The sequence below is a fragment of the Leuresthes tenuis genome, unplaced genomic scaffold (assembly GCF_036924035.1).
Source record: "Leuresthes tenuis unplaced genomic scaffold, fLeuTen1.0.hap1 SCAF_10, whole genome shotgun sequence".
NCBI lineage: Eukaryota > Metazoa > Chordata > Actinopteri > Atheriniformes > Atherinopsidae > Leuresthes > Leuresthes tenuis.
In genome coordinates this window covers 8,093,621-8,116,251 of record NW_027325364.1, presented here as the reverse complement: position 1 = coordinate 8,116,251, position 22,631 = coordinate 8,093,621, and the positions used below count along the sequence as shown (strand labels likewise).

Genomic DNA, 22,631 nt, shown 5'->3' with positions numbered 1-22,631 from the left:
AGCCACTAATTAACCATGCATGTTTTTAGGCAGGGGGAATAAGCCGGAGTACCCGGAGAGAACCAAGGCATACACATGCAAACGGTGCTCACCACCACACAACTATGCAGCCATGTATTGTATTGACTGTGTAAAATTGATTGACATGTAAAATCAAAATTGGTTCAAATTTCCTTTTCAAATTCAGATCATCCTCTATAGGAAAGTCAACAGTTATTTCTGATGAGGGGTAAAAAAAAAAAGCTATGTGTTTACAACATTTTGATTTCAGATTAAGAGGAAATGGAGGAACTGAAAAAAAAGACACAATAGGAATCTGGCCATTTGCTGCTTGGAAACCTAATAAATAAAAAAAAATTCTCAAAGAACCAGTACCTAAAATAAATTGAGGAATTTTTAGTTATATCAAAGTGGAATATTCATTAGATAGAAATGGTCTTTATGTGCCAAACAGATGAATCAGGACTACCATTACAACTCTAAAAAACTTCTTTAACTCAAATATCTCTGGAGGCCATGTAATGTGATTGTATGTCTGATTTAGAACATTGATTACATAAGTGTGAGCATATAAGGAATAAATGCTGTGGTGATGAGGTCAAAAGGATCTGAATTCATCTATCACGCCTCCCTGACCACCCAGATCCACCTTGATTTCTCACACTAGCTGAAGCAAAAAAAAAAAAATGCAGCTGATGTAATGCTAAAAGTGGCTGTTGGCACTGTGATGCTGGTTGACAAGGTGGATGAAGACAGATGGTGACGATTACTTGTGGCGCGTTGGGGATAATTACGTATAATGTGTGGTTATTTGGGACAAAACATTGGGACGTGGGGAAATGTGGGACTATGAATTTAAGATGGGTACAGACTAAACAGCTGGGTTTAAATGGATGACAGAGGAATGAGGGATAAAGATGTGGACATGAACTGAATGCTGATGAGAATTTCGGCTGGAGGAAAAAAAGAAATGACTTTCACAGGCGTAACGAGGTTACGAGATGAATGTACAGACAGGGAGATAAAGGTAAACGTGTGAACGAGAGATCTCTGGATCTGAAGACGAGCAAACAAAATCGGGTGGCTTACATTTTTGTTCCTTCCAGGTAACAGTGGGCTCAGGCCGGCCAACTGCCAGACAATAAAGGTTTATGTTCTCTCCCTCGTTCACCGACACATTTTTTGAGATGTTGACGATTCTTGCCGGCACTGAAAAACAAGATCCTGTCATCAAAATACGACCTCAAAATCACCTTTCCATTTCATAAATTATTGATAAGTTACAGCCTCATAGTTTATAAAGGTGTTAAGATCTCTGACAGGTAATCAGCTGATTAATGATCTGTGCCTGTGTCCTTACTGAACTGTGCAACAACATGCTTTACTGTTCACTTAGATCAGTAGGATTGGTTCACTCGCACCAAGTTCAAAACTGCTGTAAATGAGCATTAAAAACATGTCTTGCTGTACTTTGATTGATTTTTACTTCTGTTTTTCACACTCAATCATGAGTACCACTTTGTTCCCAACTCAAAGTGCCGGTGTGACATGCATCTAGTCAGTTGGACAACAAGATGGTCCTTGTATTTAAATAATCGTTCATCACTGTTTAATGAGATTGCTTTTTGCAAGACATCTACCAATGATCCTTTTCTCTATCTTGCTGGAGTTCAGCACTTGCAGTGATGAAACACAGATTGGAGCGCTGCTCCTGCTTGATACAATGACTTGAGAGTGTAATTATTTAGCGCAATATCAAGTTTGGACTGCATTTTGAGGCGACTTAGAATTGGGTACATAACTGGCTGATAGATGGTCATCTTTGCCAAGCTTTGGACCCTGAAGATAATCTGCACAAGTATTTATGCCACCTGCGTTCAAGGCCTGTATTTTCATTCCAATATCCAGATAAAAGTTTGCAGTTTCATTTTGCTGGTGATGTGTAAGTTCACTACACAAACCAAAAATAATTGACACATGCAAGGAGGAAAGGTCTGAGATCCATCATCTGGGCAGTTCTGCATCAATACATCGTGTCGCTCAGGATCAGTCAGACCTTCATTCACTTAGCTGCTGACTTGATGACCGAGCCCAAATTGTGGTACTGCTCTGACATTTATTTAGTTAGGCAGCTGAACAGCCTCCCATGCAACTAATCTACTCAACGTTCGTCCTCATCCATCTGATCTGCAAAGCTTTCTGGGTACAGACCAAATAATATTAACAGGCCACATGAAAAAAAGAAATGGGCTCAGCTTCTCTTACTAGCAACTCTCTGCTAACCTGTCTCCATACAAAGACCAACTAAGCTTACTATACTATACACTATTCACTTAATTTTGATATGAACATAAATACCAACTTTAAGTATTTAGACATCATGAAAATAACTTATTATGAATTCTAATATAATATTAAAGCATAATTTAACAGAAAGAAAATTTAAACATGAGGTCCAATGGTTAAAATGGGAGTTTCTCTTTTCTAGTGTCAGCAACAAGTAGTTCTGCAGGCTCTGGGACAGATAAGAGTAACAATCCCGGACTTTTGGATACAGTAAACTTTTAATGGAGTCCAGTTACGTGACAACTCAGCTGCTGACCTTGGACGATGAGGTAGACATTGGCGATGCGGGGTTTGTTGTTGGCTTGGAATGTGCAGGTGTAGGGTCCCTCGTCCGTTACTTGCACCTTATCAATGTGAATGGAGAAATCACTGTTGCTGCTGTTGACCAGCGTCACACGCTTGTCCAGAGACCACTTATCTGTGCCCGTGAAAAGGATATTAGAGCGGTTCAGCCAAGCTTTGTGGGTCACCTCCTCGTCAATCCGACATCTGTGAGACAACAGGGAGTGATTAGACAGTGAGATGTATGTTTTACTTGATGACTTGACAGGTAGTTATCAAAAACATAATCACAGAGAGGCTTGTTATGAACAAAGACAAGCAGTTTTGTGATTCTAGTTATAAAAAGTAGTTACTGTGAATAGAGGATTAACTGATTTCAGAAAGGTGCACAGTTTCATATCACATTCTTTTCAATGTTTCAAGCAACGTTTCTTCTTTTGTACACTTTTGTGACTGTAAAAAAAGGGGAGAAGCATCATGCAAAAGTTGGGGAACCCAAAAAAAGTTTTGCTTGAAAGTGACTTTTCACCAGATCACCGATTTTAAGAGATATGGCCTGTTATCAATAATTACAAAAAGCCATGTGACGCAAATTTTCTTTAAAAATATTTCTCAAAACTTTATACCAGCAGTCAGTAGCCATAAGGTGCTCTAGCAAGCTTCAAAGCACTCTGTAAATGAAAATGACTGATGACCACAAAGCAAGAGAAGTGTTTTCAGGTAGCATTTTCCTCAGTTCAAAGTAATTAAGGAACGGCCATTAACAGGAATGATGGAGGTCAAACTGAGGTATGGAAGACAGGAACACTCTGAGAGAATAACTTGCAGGAATGCTAAAAATGCCAATCAACCCCTGTTTGACTGTAAAGGACCTTTACAAAGATTTATAAGACTCTGTAGTGGTGGTGCATTGCTTCATAGTGCAGCATCTGCACAAACCTTTACAGATGAGTCACAAGAGCAAGAACATTTCCTGTGACCTCACCTCAAAATTCTGTAAGACGTTTGGATAAAAACATCCAAACAAACCTGATAGAATTGGAAACAAGCGTGTGGACTATTAAATAATTTTCAGTTCACAATAAGCAAAGCTGTATTTGGAGAAAAAAAAAATCAGAATTTCATAAAAACAACACCTATCTAATAGGCCTTCCACTCTACAAACAATAACTATAATAGCAACAAAAAATAGTTGTAAATTCAAATGGATATAGGAGATCATGCCACAACTTTAAGAAGACCAATACTGATAAACAAAATGAAACAAAATAACTGTAACACACCACCAAGCAGCCTTTGGCATGGAAGTTTGTTCATTACTGATGTCCTCTTTGACAGTTGTCACGATAATCCCAAACTAATGTTGACTCATAGTATGAATAAAATCTGTTCTCAAAAGAAGGCAGATCTTGTAACGTAGGAGCGGATGCTTCCAACTCCTCTTGTATTTTAACGATTTCTTGGAAGCACACCTGGTTTCTTTCTCTGTGCACTGTACAGCAGTAGCAGGTCATAAAATTCAACTCTAGGGCTTAGGTACAGCTGGACTGCACAGAGCATGTTTGGCAGCACCACTCACAGAACATCATAGTTTAGCAGTGTGGATGCTCATCATTACCTTTACAGTTACAGTTATAGTTCTTTGCTGTGGATAAACTTTTAATGTTCAGCAGAGAACAGATCAGTCAGTCTGCTGGAGTCTGTAAATACGATGTACGTTTTACTGGTGTGGGGAAGGATACATTCTATTGAACATGAGTTAATTGTGGAAACAAACATCAAATACATCAAACAAACTTAAAGATAAAATGAGGATGACTTCTACAAGTGGATAGTGACATCCTAAAGCAAAAGCTAAAGTCCTCACGTTCCAAAAACTCAAACATAACTGAAAACATGTTAAAAACCTCAAAGGAGCCCAAGATGGTCCAAGAAGGAAGGAAGAATTCAGCCAAACAACACCTGAAAGATTCTTAGCTTGGTATAAAGATTGTTTACAAGCTATGATACTTTCCAAAGTACTAGTTTTGGTAGTACTACCAATTTGCACCAGTTTTTTCCCTTTCTTTTTTTTATTACTGTAACATAATAAATGATGGAACATCATTACTGTAACAGTAATCTTGCTTCAAATAATGAATTAATTTGTCAACTTCAATTTAATGTCTTTTGGGAATCAGGCCAATCTTTGATAAAGTGGTTAATCACACTGTCAAAATTTTCACACGGGGTGCCCAAACTTTTGCATATCACAGTGCCAATCAATAAAATGACTTCGATAGACATTTGTCATTTCCAATAAGCAAAAGTCGGTACATGTATAAATACAGGTGACCTATCAGAGCTATGAAGGGTTTTAACAGATTTTGTTAAAAAACTTCAAGTTTAATAAAGGAAAAGACCTTCATTCTCCGAAATAATAATCCCTCTATTGGTTGTTAAGATAAGAACGCATGAGCGCTCTCTGTTCATTTCGGAGGAAATGCTGCGACTGCAAAGACTACAGCACACAATTCACCTAATTATCATTCTCATCAAACCATTCAGTGACCTCGTGCTGAATCTGCATTTCTCAGACACTTCATTCATTCAAATTTTTAGCTGTCTCTCAGTTTTATTTGTCTGTAAACTCTTGAGTAATGAATTACATTTGAGCAAACTTTTTATTTGTTCTTCCAGTCACTCAGGTTGCGCAAAATGGGCCAAGTTATAGAACATTTGGCTAAGATTAGTCGGCAGAGAAGTCAACAGCTTGAGAGCGGCAAACTGCACGAAAAGTAGTCAGACTGTCATTCACAGCTTAGTAATTTGTTTTGTCTACAAGCCAACTTTGAAAATAAAAGCAGCTTGAGATGCATGCAATTCAAGTCTGGCCACTTGAGCATCCATCCATCCATTTTCTATACCGTCAATCCGTCGGTGGGGTCGCGGGGGGGCTGGAGCCTATCCCAGCAGTCATCGGGCGAAAGGCGGGGTACACCCTGGACAGGTCGCCAGTCCATCACAGGGCCACACAGAGACAAACGAGACAAACAACCACACACACGCTCATACTCACTCCTAAGGACAATTTAGAGTTACCAATTAACCTAACATGCATGTTTTTGGACGGTGGGAGGAAGCCGGAGTATCCGGAGAGAACCCATGTATACACGGGGAGAACATGCAAACCCACTTGAGCATAATTAAGGTAAAAGGCAATAAACTGAAAAATCCTTCAGACCCTAAAAGTAAAATACTGTGGTGTATTGAAGCACAACAATGCACTTGTTGAGTAATTTCTCCAAACATGAACCATTTGACAAAGGTGTGACTTCAGTTCTACACTTGGCCACTAGATGTCCTTACCCAGCTTCAGCTAGTGAGATGACATACCTCTGAAGTCTTTATGTTTAATTGATATGACCTGGATAAATATATCTGAGGTAGATCACTTGCCAAGTCAGTGGCAGTGACACAACAATGCATAACAACCACAGAGAAACTGAGCCTGGAAGTCTTCAGCAAACAGGCTACAAGGCGCTGTGCTGATCTTCCCACCAACACATGACCTAAACAGCAAACACACCTCTTCATATTGAATGAGATTAGCTGTCTGTTTGTGGCTGGTGGGTTTAAATAAAGAGAAATCCTTCCATAATCTATTATCTTTGTAAACATGCCCTAATAATCTATTTTTAAATGAATCACTTCTGCACTGATGCTGTTGCTACAGGACTGTAAGCCCAAAGGAAATGAGCATCATAATAACATGAAATGTGCCTCTTCTTAATGGGCTGCATCAAAGCCAACACAACAGCGTTGTCTCAAGCACAACAAAAGTGTTTGTGCCACTTGGGAAAAAGTGATTTTGCATTAAAATTGAGTTTATTTCTAAAGCTTTTTAGTCTTTGCTTTCACAGCTATGTGCTGACCTCCACAGACTAGACTTGAATACACATGTGATTACAAAATATGTCATCACAATACAACTAATGAAGCTTTAAAGCCATCTAATTCACATGGCAATCAACACTGGAACTACAGTTTACACCCAGAAACAAGAGTAATTCTCGTAACGTAAATTTTACAACACAGCTTTTATGATTCCAAATTATACAAGAAGAAAGAAGTCACACCAAGAAAAAAAATTTATCACCTAAGTTTGGGCTTTAATATGTGAAAACGGCTGAGTAAATACTATATATTTGATTTCACAGCATCAATGAGACAGCTTCAAGCTACACATCTTGATGACAATATAGATCCTGGTTCTTTGATCTCCAACTTTGAGCGAGACTCGATGTTGTTGACAATTATTGACAAATTTGTACTTGGCTTCAGAATAATGTATTTGTTTTTCGTAGGAGGTTCACTCTTCTTTCAAGAGAAAAATGGGCTAAAAGATGAATTTGTTCAGAGTTGTTGCAGAGATTTAGGCTTAAAGATGATGTAAGTAATGTTGAATTGTTTATTATTCCTTTTTTTTTGTTTTTGTATAGCTGAATATATATTTCCAAGCCTGGTCATATCCAGGGGAAAAAGTTGGCTGCTTTCCTGCTAGGGTGGGAGTCGGGAAAAGCTGTGATTTCTACTTTATCACTCACAGTTAGGTAGGTGTGGTTGGACAGAGAGGAGGTCCACCCCTGAGCTGACTAGTATTACTGTTACATCTAAGCAAAAAGAAAGGGTTTTTGCACAAAAGACTATGACTCCAGCAGTATTTGACAGTTATTATCATTGAATTAACTAGGATAGACAGTGCTTGAAAATATGGCACATTGTAGGACGCCTAATTAAAGTTATGAGACAGAGAATTGGCAATCAACCCAGCATGACAGGTGGTGGAAGGGCAAACATGTTTTTCATGTAATCAGTTGGTGCAGGTGTAGGATCAAGAGTTACCTCAAAGTGACACTTTCGCCTTCCAACACTGTAATGTTGTCCAGAAGGTGTCCGAATTCTGCTCCATGTACACTGGACCCTGCCAGGAGATATAAGAGAAGAGTCAAATGAGCATCCAATAGCGACACTAGAAACTCCACTGGTGCTCATCAATCAGCTCTGGTGCTTGAAGATCCGCTGCCTACCATTAATAAGTCCTGCATCCTGCTAACACGTTTCTAAAGGGAAAGTAATAAATATACAAAACAAAAGAGTCGCAATGTCTGCACTGACCCTCATTCTTGAATAATAATTCAGTTTTACCCGGCATTCTGGTGGGATGCGTGTTCATTGAACAGCACTGATAATGAGCCAAGGGAAGAGGATTCACGCGGAGCTGCTGAAGCGTGAAATGAAGGGACAGCAATGGTAACAGAAGGGATGCTCATCCTGCCTACCAATACACACACAAAGAACAGAAGCACGTGCATACAAGAGCACAAACACAAACTGTATTACAAACTCACACAAGAACAGACACACATCCTGAGAGTCATTAGCTGAAGAGGAAATACAAGCTTGGCATTTGTGACTGTCATGTATGGGTATGGGGGAAAAATACAACAGTTTGAATTCATTTATTGTGAACATGCTTGACCTGCTAACAATTAAAGCCAAAGACCTTATACTATATGCTGGCAATGATATTGCATACGAAAGCAGGCTGTTGCCCAGTAGGACACATGGCTCTGTTCATCTTAACTCTGCTGAAACACAGCGTGTCACCCAGTACTCTGGCTTGTGCCCTCCCTCTATCTTTGACAATATTTTTTTCCCTCCTCCTGCAAGATGACCTCAATACCTCAATAGGCTTTTGCTGCTGCCTAGCCTTGAGGTTTAATAAATGGTGACTTTATGAAACGAAGCTGCTGCACTCAGGTGCTAAGAGGCACCTCAAGGTTTGTTAAGTAGCTGTGCAAAAGTAGAGACACGTTTGGCATGCCATATGAGAACTTGCTAAGAGATTAAAGCCAAAACTGATGGCAATGTACCACTAAATAGAAGAGAAATGTGGATTTCAAATTAGAGAAGCATCTTTGAGAATTCATGGTTTGATTACAAAGAATAATGAGAGAGCCCTCTGCATTATAATGCATATCATGCACTGCTTATCAAAAAGTTCTCAAACTGCATAGCAAAGATCCTTCCAACTATACTAAATAGTACTTTATTGTTTCTCTTATAAAGACTAAACATGCTGGCTTTTATGCTTCTTTTGCTGTTTTTATGAGTGTAACTTTGCCTTTTCTGTATTGATGTTCTATAGACTAGGTTAATGTAAATGTATTTGTGTATTCGTGTTTTTAAGATTGTGTATTTCATTGCATGTGTTACTGAATTCAGATGCTGGGTGTGAGCGCCGATGTTTGTCTGCTGACATACCAACAGGGAACAAGAAAAGAGGACAAACTAATGATGCTTCAAAAGAAAATTGGCCCTGAAAATCTCCCACTAAAAGCTGTAATCGCATTAATGGGCACTGCTGATGCTGCCACTGCTGCTGTGCTATCTAGGCCGGCCAAGGATCCGAGAACTGGCTCCATCTCTAAAAGCCCTGGGGGAGGGGCACAGCACATTATCCATTGTGTACAACGTTCAAAAACTTTCACAAGCACTCGTTTATCTGTGTTTTTTTTCCTGTAGAATAATGTATTGTTTTGCTGTGCTCATGCCTCTTCTCTCTCAGTCTTCATACTCAGCTCAAGCTCTCAGCTGTTTTCTTTCAGATCGGTACTTTATACACCGCACTTTATTTGGACTAGTTCAATTCAGTTGAGGCTTCAAGACCTGTGTGAAATGCTGTCATAAATACACATATGTAACCCCATGTATGCAATTACAGGTGCAAACATACTCTCTATAAACTAATAAAACACAAACGCACATACACAAAATATGGACTTGCTTTGATAGAATCAATGATGTATGCATACGATGAATGCTCCAGACAACAAGGTTGAAGGTTACAAACCAGCAGGCAGTTATTCCCATTTCCCTACTCAATTCCCATCTTCACAGCTCGATTGGCACCTTGCATCCTAAAACCCATCTCCACTCCCAAGCGCAGCTTAACCTGATAACCAGGTCAACACATTTACCCTACAATTCTTCTCCTGTACTGAATCACAGGACAAATCACAAAGTAAGTTTAAGTAACTAGTAAGAGATGAAGGTATTAATCAAACACAGAAAATATTTCCTTAGCATTTCCTATTAAAAATACAAAAATGTCTTCATCTTGAAGGTGAAATTCACAGAGAGAAAAAAAATGCATGTAGAACTTTTCTTCACCTCAGTCCTGCTCTTTGAATGCATCAATGAAACAGAACCAGGAGCTGTATTTCAGCACTGAGAGACCACCTCTGTCCTCAGACAAAAGTGCCCTCAGGGCAGTGCTAGGATTTATGTTCCCTATTTCCCTGATTCCCCTGCAAATAATTGTGTGAGCAGTAGCTGTATTATCATTTTTATTAGCTTGACAGATGGACTATTCTGTTTTGATACCATAATCTGACCCACTAAATGTAAACTACTGGGATAAGCATGCCAACTGCATGTTACCAATGTCTAAACCGCCATTGTTACAGGAAACAACAGTCTCCAAACTACAGCCTTCAATTTGTCATAATGCTTGGATCATAAAGTAAGACAAACATGCTTGGTTCTTAGATCTGCAAAGAATGTGCTAACAGTGTTTTAGGGGACATTCTAGCATGTCTGCCCGTGGGTTCTAGTGAGACATTATCCTACTAGATACCAAAGGATTAACAAAGGTTAAGAGGTTGCTGCATTTTTTCATCTCAGAACAATATAAAATGATCGTGACTTTTTTAAAACAAGAATCTTTTGCAAAGTATACCATATAATACAGACATCTTGTCTTACAAGTGAGAAGAAAGTTGTAAATGATGTGTAACTGGGATGTGCGTTGTATGATATTATTGGTAGAGGTAAATAAGTAAGAGTCAAATTTTCCATGTACAGTATCGAAGTTATAGTAGGCCCTGCACACATAACCAGGAATGCTTTGATAACCACACATTTTTCTTAATGTTTGGTACTGAAACTGAACATTTTTTGAAAACCAAGGTTTAAGTCTGCTATCTACTTGTTTAATGTCACAAATATGAGCTGGTGTCTTCTTTGTTTAACTGGCGAAAGCGGACTCTGTCAAGATAGCGCTGGTGATGTTTGCACAAACATTTACAGTTACAAGCCAACTAACAGGCAAAGCAATGGAGGGGTGAGAACACCTATGGTGTTATAGAGTGCACTGTGACATAACCCAGGATGGACCTTGGTTGGTGGGGCAACTTTGAGAATGAGGTGATTCAAGTTGAAGAATAGTGACAGCATTTTTGTCCAGGAAATTGTTGGAGCATTCAACTGAGCTGCTTTACCTGTATGTTGAAGGGCAGGAAACTGTAATGAGGTCCGTCAGAAAGGTTGCATGCACACTTTTTTTAAGAGGGTGGAGGTTTTTTTGTAAATAGTGCTGTGAGGACATCGCTTTTTGGAAAAGAGGAGACAAAAACCCATTTTTTTGTTTGCACTAAGTATGTAATGCTACGTAGTCAAAAAAATTAAAAATAAAAGTCACACTCGCTAATATTTTGTTGGAGCAACTTTAGCTTTGATCGTCATTACCTTGGGTCATCTTCACACTGTGCATGTAGATGTATTTTCACTATTAAACATAGCTGTGAGTTCTACTGTTGATTTTCTTCAACAGGATTTTACCAAATGTTTAAGTGATCTTTGACCATAACAATTAAAGGTTTTTTTTAGACCACATTTTGTCCTCTAAGGTGATGGTTCACCACTTCTAGGTTTCAATAATGCTTTGGACAGTTCTTAACTCAATTTTTTGCAGATTTTGTTCCTTAGTTGTTTTATTTGCCTCATGCAGACTAATAATTTGACCCCTCTGAAACAGAGCAACACCTTTGATATGACCACAGGATTTTGACAGGGTTATTTAGGGAATTAAAAGCTACTCACTGCATCAGTTAGGGTTACTTATTGCGCACTGAAACTTATTAATCACTACAGCACTTTACCCACGGGAGACTCTTAAATGATTGCTTAGTTAAATAGAGGGCATGCTTTTCTTCTTTTTTGGCCAAGCATTGTATTTACTCTTGTCCGAAGAGGTATATATAGTGTCAAATTTTGTTTCAGCAAGTGTACTTCTGAGACAGGGTAGTATGAAATAAAGTAATTTTCTCTCTGATTTGTCAGTCTGAAAGAAAAAGCTGATTTAGAATGTTGTGTAAAACTGTGTAAAATTAGTCCGATATTCCCATCTGAGAATACAAGACGCAAGACTTTGAACTCATGTTCACGTCTCCCTTTGGAATGACCAGAGTGACAACCTGCACTTGTATCCCTAAGAGGTAGGTCATTACCTAAAACCATGTGAGACAGATAAAAGAAATTACTCCTGAGGGTGCAGCCTTCTTTCTGAACTTTGTTTTGAAGAAGCACATACTCCAGGTTTTATTTCCATTCTTCCTGAAATATCAAGGTGGTTTAGCCAAGCCATTCCAATGTAACACATTGTTGTGGAAATACGTCTGACACTGCATGGCAATTAATATAAAATGTAATTATGATTTACTTATGAAGACCATATTAAACCACAAGGAGGTGTCTTAAATTTCTCTTTGCATCAAATATGATGTAGACATAAAGGTAAGGTTGATGTAAATAAGTTTAAATGATACACACACACAAAGTAGAACAGCGTTGTGGATTAGCATTTTATGTAAAGAATACTAAAGACTGACATATTGGTTTGTACGAAGGAAACAGTAGTCACATAGAATAAAAAAATATTGTAGTATGCAATTATTCAAGGAGATTTACAGTTATAGCCTCTATGGAAAAAGGAATAAGAATTGTGCATTTGCAGCATTGAGTGGGAGTGTTGGGTGTTAAACAAAATCCAGTCATCATATGGCTGAATGACAGCATGCCTCCAAACCATTACTCATCCCTTTGAGGCAATTACACCAAATGCTACCAGCCAAACACAACATACATGATCAAACAATACAATAATGAGGCGAAAGTGCAACCACCGGTGTGCTGTTGCATGGCCAAAAACATCACCTTCAAATGTCACTTTAAGTTTCTGGGTTTCTTTTGGCTCCATTGATCAAATTCTCTTTTTCTCCTTTTCTTTGCTTCCTCCTGGGTTTGGCATACAGGCTGTACTGCACCCACCAGGATGATTCAGGAGCCTTGGCCACAGACACTCCAGAGAGAAGGATTCTTGCCAACAGGGAAGCTTAAACTACACTCTAAATGTGGAAACACAAAAACAAAAAAGCTTTTTTCTTTACCACGTTGATACTCTAAAGAGAGTAGTGGGAGAGAAAAATGGTTAGCCTACACAAAACAGAACATAACCATGTAGAACAGAGGAGAATATTGGTGGTGAACCTCATATTGGTGGCAACCGACGTTTGAATTTCTCTGCTCACTGCTGTCTACAGTAGATACTGTCAAGTCTAAGTACCAGTATCTCTCTCAATCTTGCAAAGACCTTCTTTGCTCACAAATGAAACCTTCACTTGCATACCATACATGCAGAGGCACAAATACACAACATGACTGTTATTCAAAGGACAACCTTAAGCCTATGTCTGTACACAGAATTGAGCTTCAAGCCTAAATTTGACATTTGAAAGAATAAAATAAATGAACATGGTTAAGGGATTACATGCATGAAAACACACAGATCTAGCAGACTACTATTCACTTCCCTGCTGGTACACAATGAACAAAAGGAGACACCTGTTTTGGTCAACTGCAGAAAACTTTTTTTTTAACTGTTGCTGGCCGAGACGATCACATGACTTCCTCCACTTGTAATCGAATGTTTGCTTACTCAGTGCCCACGAGACATCCATTATGATCCATGTGATTTGTAGTCTCTTGACTTTTACATGTGCCTGTTTGTAATTGCACTTGCTACTGACAGACACTTATGAGTAGAGCTCTACTGAGCTGTACAACTTTAACTTGCAAAGTCCTTGAAATGCTGTCTTTGTGCTGTTCATCTAGTTAGTTTTGCCCTTGACGATCAAATAAACACATAAAGGGAAAGCTACTTCAGAAAGCATGATTGGCGTCAAGACGGATAAGACGCAGAGGCTATAATGGAACCCATAACAATAATCCGTTTCAACAGGCGCTGCCATGACTCAGAAATTGAAAGGAGAAGAAGAGCGGTACAGCACAAGGTGGAAGGCAGAGGTGAAGATAGATAACCAGGGTGAGGTAAGGTCCTAAAAAGGGAAGTCACTGAGAATGAGGAAAAGCTGTAGCTGAATGTGGAATTACAAGGTGTAGTAATAGCAACTGCAGAAATAACAGCAGAGGTGAGTGGAGTGGTACTATTAAGTGATAACAGAAGTATATAGCAATAAGAGAAGTAGTAATAGAGGTGTGTACATATATATATATATATATATATATATATATATATATATATATATATATATAAAGCAGAGAGCATGAAGTACTGCTGGTTTAGAGAGCAAAGCAAAGGAGAGACACACCCGCATAATTAACACCGGCATACTGCAGCCAATTAAATATTTACAGAGGCCCTTCCCTTCGATACCTTGATGATGAAGAGAGGCAGCCCAAGGATTATCAGATGCCAAAAGCCGCAGGCAGGAGACAAGGGGTTGGGGATGAGGGATTAAACATTAACAGGCACAGATATCCCTTTCTCTTCCTCGTCTGATCCCATTAACTCTGGACGGCCCAAATCCAAGCCCATGTCCACCCCTCTGCTTGCCCTCATCCTCCCTATCCACATCTCCTTCCCTCCTCTACTCCTTTAGCCCTCTATTCCCTATTTATGAAATCCCACACTCTCCTTCTGGCTGCTTCCACCGTCCGCAACGCCTGTCAGGGACAGAGCAACAGGAGAGCAGGAAGAGAGTGATGGGAAAGCGATGAGAAACCACCTGGATGTCTCGCTCAACGGCTCAACAAGACGGATATGCAGGTTGCTTGCTTTTCACAATTGCCAGTGAAGCAAAATGGATGTTGGCAGGATTCCACTTGACAGGAAATCTAAGAAATGTCAGAGAAGTCAGGGTGAATGAATTGTTTTGAATCTGTCTGGTGATGTCATTTTTTTCTCCTCCTCATACAGCAAATATGTTTTTGTTGAAGGAATGTAGTGAAATAGCTAAAACAAGTGTGGCTTATTTTGACATTTTAAGTGCTCTGTTGGACTCGTTTAGAAGCATCAAGAAGATTGGTTTGACATCTTACTGCTCTTTATTCAAGGTAATTTGGTTTGTCACATAGGGCCCAATATTCCAACATTTCACACACAAATAACTACTTACACAATCATCATGTACAAATCAAAAGTATGAGTTTTCATTGTATACATTTAGCATCTGCAATTCTGCCCCTTGTTGCTTCCCCCCCCCCCCCCCCCCCCACGCTTTCATCTCCCTCCATCTACTAATCCCTTTTTACACATCAATCAATAGAGCACTGCAGAGTGCACATAGCTATACAGTACTCAATGCAGCAGTTCTACAACTTCAATGGGTAGCCACAGATCTTTACCACTGAATCAAGCGTGGCTGGGGAGAAAAGCGAAAAGTACTAAAACCAGGGACAAGCCCCAGTCCACGTTCTTTTACCCCTATTTTCCTTGGACTGATGCCTAAACCCCTTAGCGCTCTTGAAATCGATACAATAGTTAAACTGTTACTTCCTTTCCCAGGGAGTACACTTATACACACGCGCCCATCGGCCTTACACAAGGCCCTGTAGACTTCCTCAAATATAACTTGTACACTAATAATTTGACAGATTTGTTGGGTGCTGTTGTCACTGCTCTCAAAGAGAAACATAACATACCGATGCTTCCCAAGGAGCTCCGCATCAAACATCCTCTGACAATGACATACTTTTAAGAAAATGAAAGAAATATAAAATCTGCAGCACATCAAGTCTAACAGCACATGCCCTATGACACCAAACAGATTTTTGGATGTTGAGTGTAGGGCTATATTTAGTTTAGTGATATGTTATCTCATGTGCATGTTACTCAAATGTACAGCACTTTAGATCTCCAACTTTTGCACACCACTCAAAGTAGCAAGAGATGCTAACAATGCATGTTAACAGAATTACAAGTTTGTGTTCTTAACCAAAGGACAAACAGACAATACTTGCAGTGCAGTAGAATGTGTAATAGCTTTCTTAGCCCACAGCACAAAACATTGCACTTTCCAAAGGAAGTGCTCTATAAAGGGTAATATTCCTACTCTTTCTTGGCTCCAAAATAATTACATACCTACATTTTGCATTACATTAAACTGCAATGTGTGATCAAAAATATTACAATCACACCATTTTATGTTTGCTTTACATAAGTTTACTGTCCGCAATATGTGAAACAGTCACAAACGTGATATTGCACAACTTTAACATGTTCAGAAAGCCTTGAGGAGGAGGTTAAAAGCTGGCATTTCACATGGACTATCAAGCTAGACACCAAAGGTTGAGCACAGTTGAACCCAGTATTGGCCCATAATTTTTCACATTTCAACTTCCCTGTCAGTTGTAGTTGGTTCGAGTTACACATAGAAAAATAGGGGGCTGGAGTTTATCCCAGCTGTTATTAGACGAGAAGCAGGGTACACCCTGGACAGGTCGCCAGTCCATTACAGGACCACACAGAGACACACAATCATGCACACGCACTCCTAGGGACAATTCAGAGACACCAATTAACCTAACATGCTTGTTTTTGGACAGTTGGAGGAAGCTGGAGTATCCAGAGAGAACCTACACATACAGGAGGTGAACACACAAATGCCACAAAGAAATGCCCCAGACAGGATTGGAGCCAGGAACCCTCTCACTGTGAGGTGCTAACCACCACCCCACCGTGTAGCCCTCTCACAATTTCCACATCCTTTAAATCTATGTCTTGAACATTTGGATGAATTTACTTTTTACCTACTATCAAGTAAGATTGTTGCTATACCTGTTCGTGTTTTTCATTTTTGCAAGGCATTTGTTGAGCAATGCTGAGGTTATGCTTAAAAACAGCCATAAATGGAGGCAACAAACTGGCAACAAACAGTAATTTCCTGCATCGACAACTTTGGCCTTTGCACACAATGGACTAGATTCAGAATTTCTACAGCTCCAGCAGGGCTGTGTCATTACGATATAATTTGCTTTTTCCATTATATAAAATAACCGTTCTGAACAACAAAATTATTGTTGCCAACATATAATTAAATGAAAGGCCTTTGTCCATTTGCTTTACTATTGTTTTAAACTAAATATACATATATATTTAAAAAAAAGGTTTCATATTTCTACCCTTTAAATGATCTCTGTTTATAGGCTGCTGCAAGACTGAGCAAATGGGCCTATTTCCATCCATGCGGTTAAGCTTCCAGAACAGTAGCAAAACTTACTCTATAGTTTACACTTGAGCCTCTAAGAGGGTACAATAAAAAGAGCAATTACCGTCTGATGGTGACAGGAGACAAAGAAGTGTAATAGCATGGGAGCAGTTATTTTCAATAGGACCATTGGCTGTAAAGTAGAGTTAAAAGGAATGAGGCATCAAAAAGTCAGTTGAGTGTTTGGGCAGTGTGTGTGAAATGGATGACCAGGCAGTGCATGCTGCCAATGGTCATTTATGATGCACTTGAAAAGTAGGTTTAATGAGAAACAGAGTTTGAAGGGAGCTGCCAAACTACTGCCACTGCTGCTAATCTGGATATTAACTTAGAGTGAAAAGCTAAAATCATGCAATTTTCATTAAAGATAAAAGATAATGCACTGACCATGTATTCTGTGAATTCTGAACAAAATATTGAGTTATTGTGGAGCTGAATAAAAGATTTCATGCAGCTTTTTGTTTAATTTTTTTGCATGCATAAGCCTTTACAGCACCACCACTGACTTAGCTCATTAATTTTCCCACCACCATTCATTTCATTCTAAAAATGACTGTGAAAATGTCTGTGGAAATATGCAAAATATGTAATATACTCAAACAGAGCAATAAGACTAGTTAATTGTAATGACTGAATGGAAAGCAATTAGCTACTGTCTGAAGCTGCCATGCTAATGAGTAATCTAAATAAGTAATTCATTGCAAAGAACAAAATAAACATTTTGGCTACAGCACTGCACCAACAAATTCATAGTACTGCATTTCAAGCTCAGCGGATGCAAAAATTGTAGGGCTGAAACACTGAGGGGTTAAAGTGCACTTGGGTCTCAGCTGATCACTTGCAAAACCATGAATTTATATATCAGCAAGTATATTTCCTGGCATGTGTGTGACCATTTTGAGTGTGGAGGCTTGCTGCAATGTGTGTTTTTTGTGCATTCTGGACCATTGGGCTGGTTGTCCTGGGATCTTGCTACATGAACCACAGGGGTTTGGTAAGAGAGTGAGGATGAAAGCAGGATATCCAAGCAGAGCGAAAGGATGGAAGTGCAAAGTGCAGGGGAAGAGATGGAAAACCGTGTAAGGGCAGGAAGGGGGAAGGGTTGAGGGCCAGAGCCCAGGAGAAATGTGCTGTCAGGATAATTCACAGCAGTAGTACTTGCTGCAAAGAACAAACAGAATTACCTGAGGGAACAGAAATCAGCTAACACCTGCTTAGGAGGGAGCTCCTGAGGGAAGGAATAGGAGAAAGAAAATAAGAAGGAGGCATGGTACAGTGCACTAAGACGCTGGTGTGCACAGATGAAGTGACTATTAGTTTGTGTGTGAGAGAGGGAGAGACAGAGGGTGAGAATTAATGTGAATATGTGTATTTCCATGTTTTTGCAAATCTGTTTGCTGTGTGCATACTTTTGAATCTGTGTGGGTGTGGGAGTGTGAGTTTCTGTGGATGTGTTTGCATACTTCCTATGCTTGTGTGCAGTTAGAGTCTTCCTGGCTGTGCCCACAGCCATCCTTACAGCTGTGGAAGGGGTTCATTTGCATTCTGAATCACAGCAGCTCTTTCCATTGTTGCTACACTGCTGTGACTCGCCACTGCCGGATCCTAAACACATAGCCACCGTGCCTGTTTTGGCTGGCAACAGCTGTGCTGGAGAGCACATGGCAGACATTCAAACCAACACTGCATGCTCAGGTCAGCCTGGGTCTGTAAATCGGAGGAGCTTAGATGACATGAATTTTCCTGTGCGATATCTGGATCACTAGGCAAGAGTTTCCTCTCCTTCAACAAACCCTGAAACTTCCCTCTCTCTCTCTGTATCCTTGTCTCACATCAGATAGGAGCCGGATGAGATCCCGGATAGTTTTTGGCATCACTGACGTGCTGCTACTACTATATTGCAGAAAAGCCCCCATTCCCTTGACAACATGATAGTTTTGTTCATGTTCACTGGTTGTCCTCTCATCTCGATGAGAAAAGAAACCCTCTAAGTTAAAAATATTCCAGGCTTTAAAGACATCTGCCCCCCTTTTCACCCTCCAGCCCTTTCTTTCATCCTGGGTGATGACGCTTTTGGTATTTCTTTAGAGAGGGCAGTACACGAGAAAGAAGCAATCAAGAGGCCATTTAATCTTTGGTGCTGAGCAAAACCGAAAAGAGTCTTGCGTGTGACATGCAGAAAAAATACTCAGGATGAAAGTAGGGAGGTATAGGTGAATGAATGTGTCATAGCTTGTTTGAGGAGGAAATAAGCATACAGCTAGTTACTTGGGGCAAAACTAAGCTGTGCGTTTATGTCAGCCCTGGTGGACTGAGCCACTTCTGAGTCTGCTGGCTCATGTGCCCAATGAAGCTGTTTTACCAAAGCCTGAGGCTATCGGGGAATGTGAGGAAATAAGGAGCATGACTAAAGCTGTGACAGAAGTACTGTGTAATTAAATACAATGCCACTGCCTGATTTACCTTTTAGTTATCCCTGCACATTAATTTCTAGTACCTTTTCTTATTGCTTTTTCTAGCAGGAGGGGTTGTGTTTTTCTCATTGTGGAGATTATTAATCTTTCAGTGCTCAGTAACAAATAGAAACAAATTTCCAAGTCAACATAAGTTATCATAGGACCGTCTGCTGGGAGCTCTATGAATTGGATAAATGCTCCTTCATGTGGAGCACTGAGATTAATTTCTGGATTCTTTTTTTATGCATGTGTGAACGAGCTGAAAAACAATTTAACGTGCACACACAAGAATGTGAGGAGTGCACACAAAGCTTATGCATATACATACACCCACATGAAATTCTAATAGCAGGTAATATATTCACGCACATTCAAAATCTCTGTCTTCTTGTGAGCTGTTTCCAAATGATAACCACAGTGAGAAAATCCTGAAGAATCTTTTTTTTTTTGCAGTGTCTTGGAATATATAACCTACAATGCACACGAGTAAAATGAGACATCAAGATCTATCCACCTTCCTGTGACACAAAATTAAATATTAATGACAAAACACACACAGCTGACAGGATGTACTGCAAATGTCAAGGGCATTGTAAGAATTACTGTGTATGACAATGATTCTTCCCCAAGTAAAATCATATTGTACTGTACAAGAAATATTACAAAATATCATAACGTTTGTGATGTAGAAATAAAAGTATCCTCCCTTTAGATGGAATTTTAATATCCTGAAGTGATCCTTGAAGTCTAAGTTTAGCATAAGAAATAGTAAAGATTTTTTATTTGCATGTCAGTCATTATTATTATTAAGCAAGTGAGCAAGCGACTGTCAGAGTGGGATAGCTTTTTGACTCATAATTTCTAACCTTTTTACAAACTGTCTCATTATGTTTTCTCAGAACATAATGCAGCGGCACAGACTTCGTCTGCAAATGACTCGAGAAGACATTAGCCAGATGCTTATTTCCTGCATTTGCACTGGCGTCTGGAGTATAAGATTAAAATCAAAACCCTATGTTGTACACTAACCTCCAGAAAGCTGTGACTGTGCATGAATCAGAACATTCAGGCCCTGAATAAAAAAAAAACTTTTTGATCAAAGACAAAATGCTGCGGAAGATGAGGTTATTTTCCATAAAAAACCCATCCAATGATTCTTTTGCACTTATTCAACTTATCCTCTATCTGTGATGTTCACTGTGTTCTAGGAGTTATTTTTTCAATGCTGTACCCACTTTGCAACAATCTGGCTCATCTACTTCTACTAAAGCTTGAGATTTCTTGCTCCTCCCAAGTACCGCACTGTTTGAGCAAGAGTGAAATATCTAATTATTACCAGAAAATATTACCAGTCCCTGGAATTTTTTTTACTCTCTATTTAGTTTCGTTAAGGTCTGCACATGTTTAAAAAAATGGGTATCTTCTTCAAATCTATATTAGTCATCCGACAGCTGGACAGGATCTAAATTAGATTTGACACTTTTTTCACTTTGCTTCCTCCTGTATTTTTCTCTCTGAGCTTCTCTATTATTTGTCTAGTTCCTTTGCTTTATCTCCATGCCTGGCTGTCTATCTCAGCTACATGCAAGAGAGCTCACAGTTTATGTTTGTATGTTTACATACAATGATATACAAAAATATCAAATTAACATGAATACATAGAATTTACAGCATGGCTGTTCTTGCTTGAGATTGTACAGTTTTGGCAAATTGGTTTCTATCACTAGAGGTGTTATCGCAAAGGTAAAGAAGAAGACTTAGGCACACATGTATGTACTTGTTGTATGGGTAGATGTTATCGACATTTCCAGTAAGTTGCCAGGAATATGGGAAACAGGTGCAGTGATTAATAAGAACATGTGCAAACATAAATTGCAATAATATATAAGGCAAAAGAAACCTTTATTCTTCAACACAGCCTAAACCCTCTTAGTCAAGCTTTCTTGTAATTTCTTTAAGTAGACTTAAATAATAGTTCATCCCAGGACATCCCAAAGCTCTTCTTTGGATGTTGGCTGTCTTTTGCCTTGTTCTCTGATCCTACACTGCTTCAACAATTTTGAAGTCTGGGTTCTGGGGAGGATTCATCCCTCCATAAGCTGTTGCTTCTGATTTTCAGTCTAGTTATTGAGTCATTTGTTGTACTTTAGTCTTTTCTCCCTGTTTCCCTTGCTTAAGAATGGCTTTTTAATAGCCACTCTTCCATGGAGACCATTTCTGATGAGGCTTCAGTGAACAATAGATGGATCAACTGCACCTCTCAGGTCTTGTGTGAGATCCTTGATGGATTTGTTTTCCTATTTCTCAATTTTCATCTGCTGTAGATAGTTTTTTAGGTCTGTCAATTCATCTTCTGTCCTTCACTTACCCAGTTTTGAGCTAAAAGCTCCTTTTAAAATAATTTTATTGGTATAGAAATACTATTTTGTGTCTGTCAAACTGCATTTGGCATTTTTCATAGAAACAACTATGTATCTTTGTAACAGGCTGCTAATAACAAAGTACCCAGAGATATAATTTAAGATTGGTTCTTTGCTAAATTGTCTATTATAAGTAGACATGCCACTTCTTCACCTCAAGCTGGGTGCCTTTTTTATGATTGAATAATTCATAGATTAGTCATGAAATGGATGTGTTAGAATAACGACTCCCAACAGTGAAATACATCCATTTTCTATACCTGCTTAATTCAATTTAAGAAAAAAAAAAAAAAAGAAGGTCCACTGCCACACGGGGAGTTGCAGAAGGCATCGCCAGTGTGCTGCGGCACATGCTTTGAGGAACAACTGGACTACATTAATTGCCATGTACTATAATGCATTGAAGGCTGTCTCTTCGCTGTTGTGATTGTAAAAATATAAATGGATAAAGCCCCGGTGCCATCACCCGTTTGTTTTTTGGACTCCTATGTTCAGCTCCATCCTAAAGCATACACTGATATATTGTCTTTTGTTAACTTTAAATGGGGCCATAATTCGCAAAATGAATATCACGCTCTATGAAAAAAGAAGAGAGCCCAGAGACTGAAGCCATAATCTTATTAGGAATGTGTTTCCCAAGGTTGCACATCAAGTAAAAAGTAGGGTCATTTTCACAAAACAGATTTCTTGCAAATACAGGATATAGCCACTGTTGGCTGTTGAATGTACTTTGTTAA

General features: G+C 39.2%; 1 protein-coding gene across 1 annotated transcript in view; it reads right to left on the bottom strand.

Annotated features, from left to right (window-relative positions):
• iglon5 (IgLON family member 5) overlaps positions 1–22,631 on the bottom strand; it is a 123,692-nt gene that overhangs the window by 22,463 nt on the left and 78,598 nt on the right. The window contains exons 2-4 of the mRNA XM_072393796.1: positions 7,513–7,591; positions 2,603–2,835; positions 1,090–1,209 (exon numbers count right to left, since the gene is read on the bottom strand). Of these exons, the coding sequence (XP_072249897.1) occupies positions 1,090–1,209; positions 2,603–2,835; positions 7,513–7,591 (432 nt within the window). The remainder of the gene's footprint in view (positions 1–1,089; positions 1,210–2,602; positions 2,836–7,512; positions 7,592–22,631) is intronic.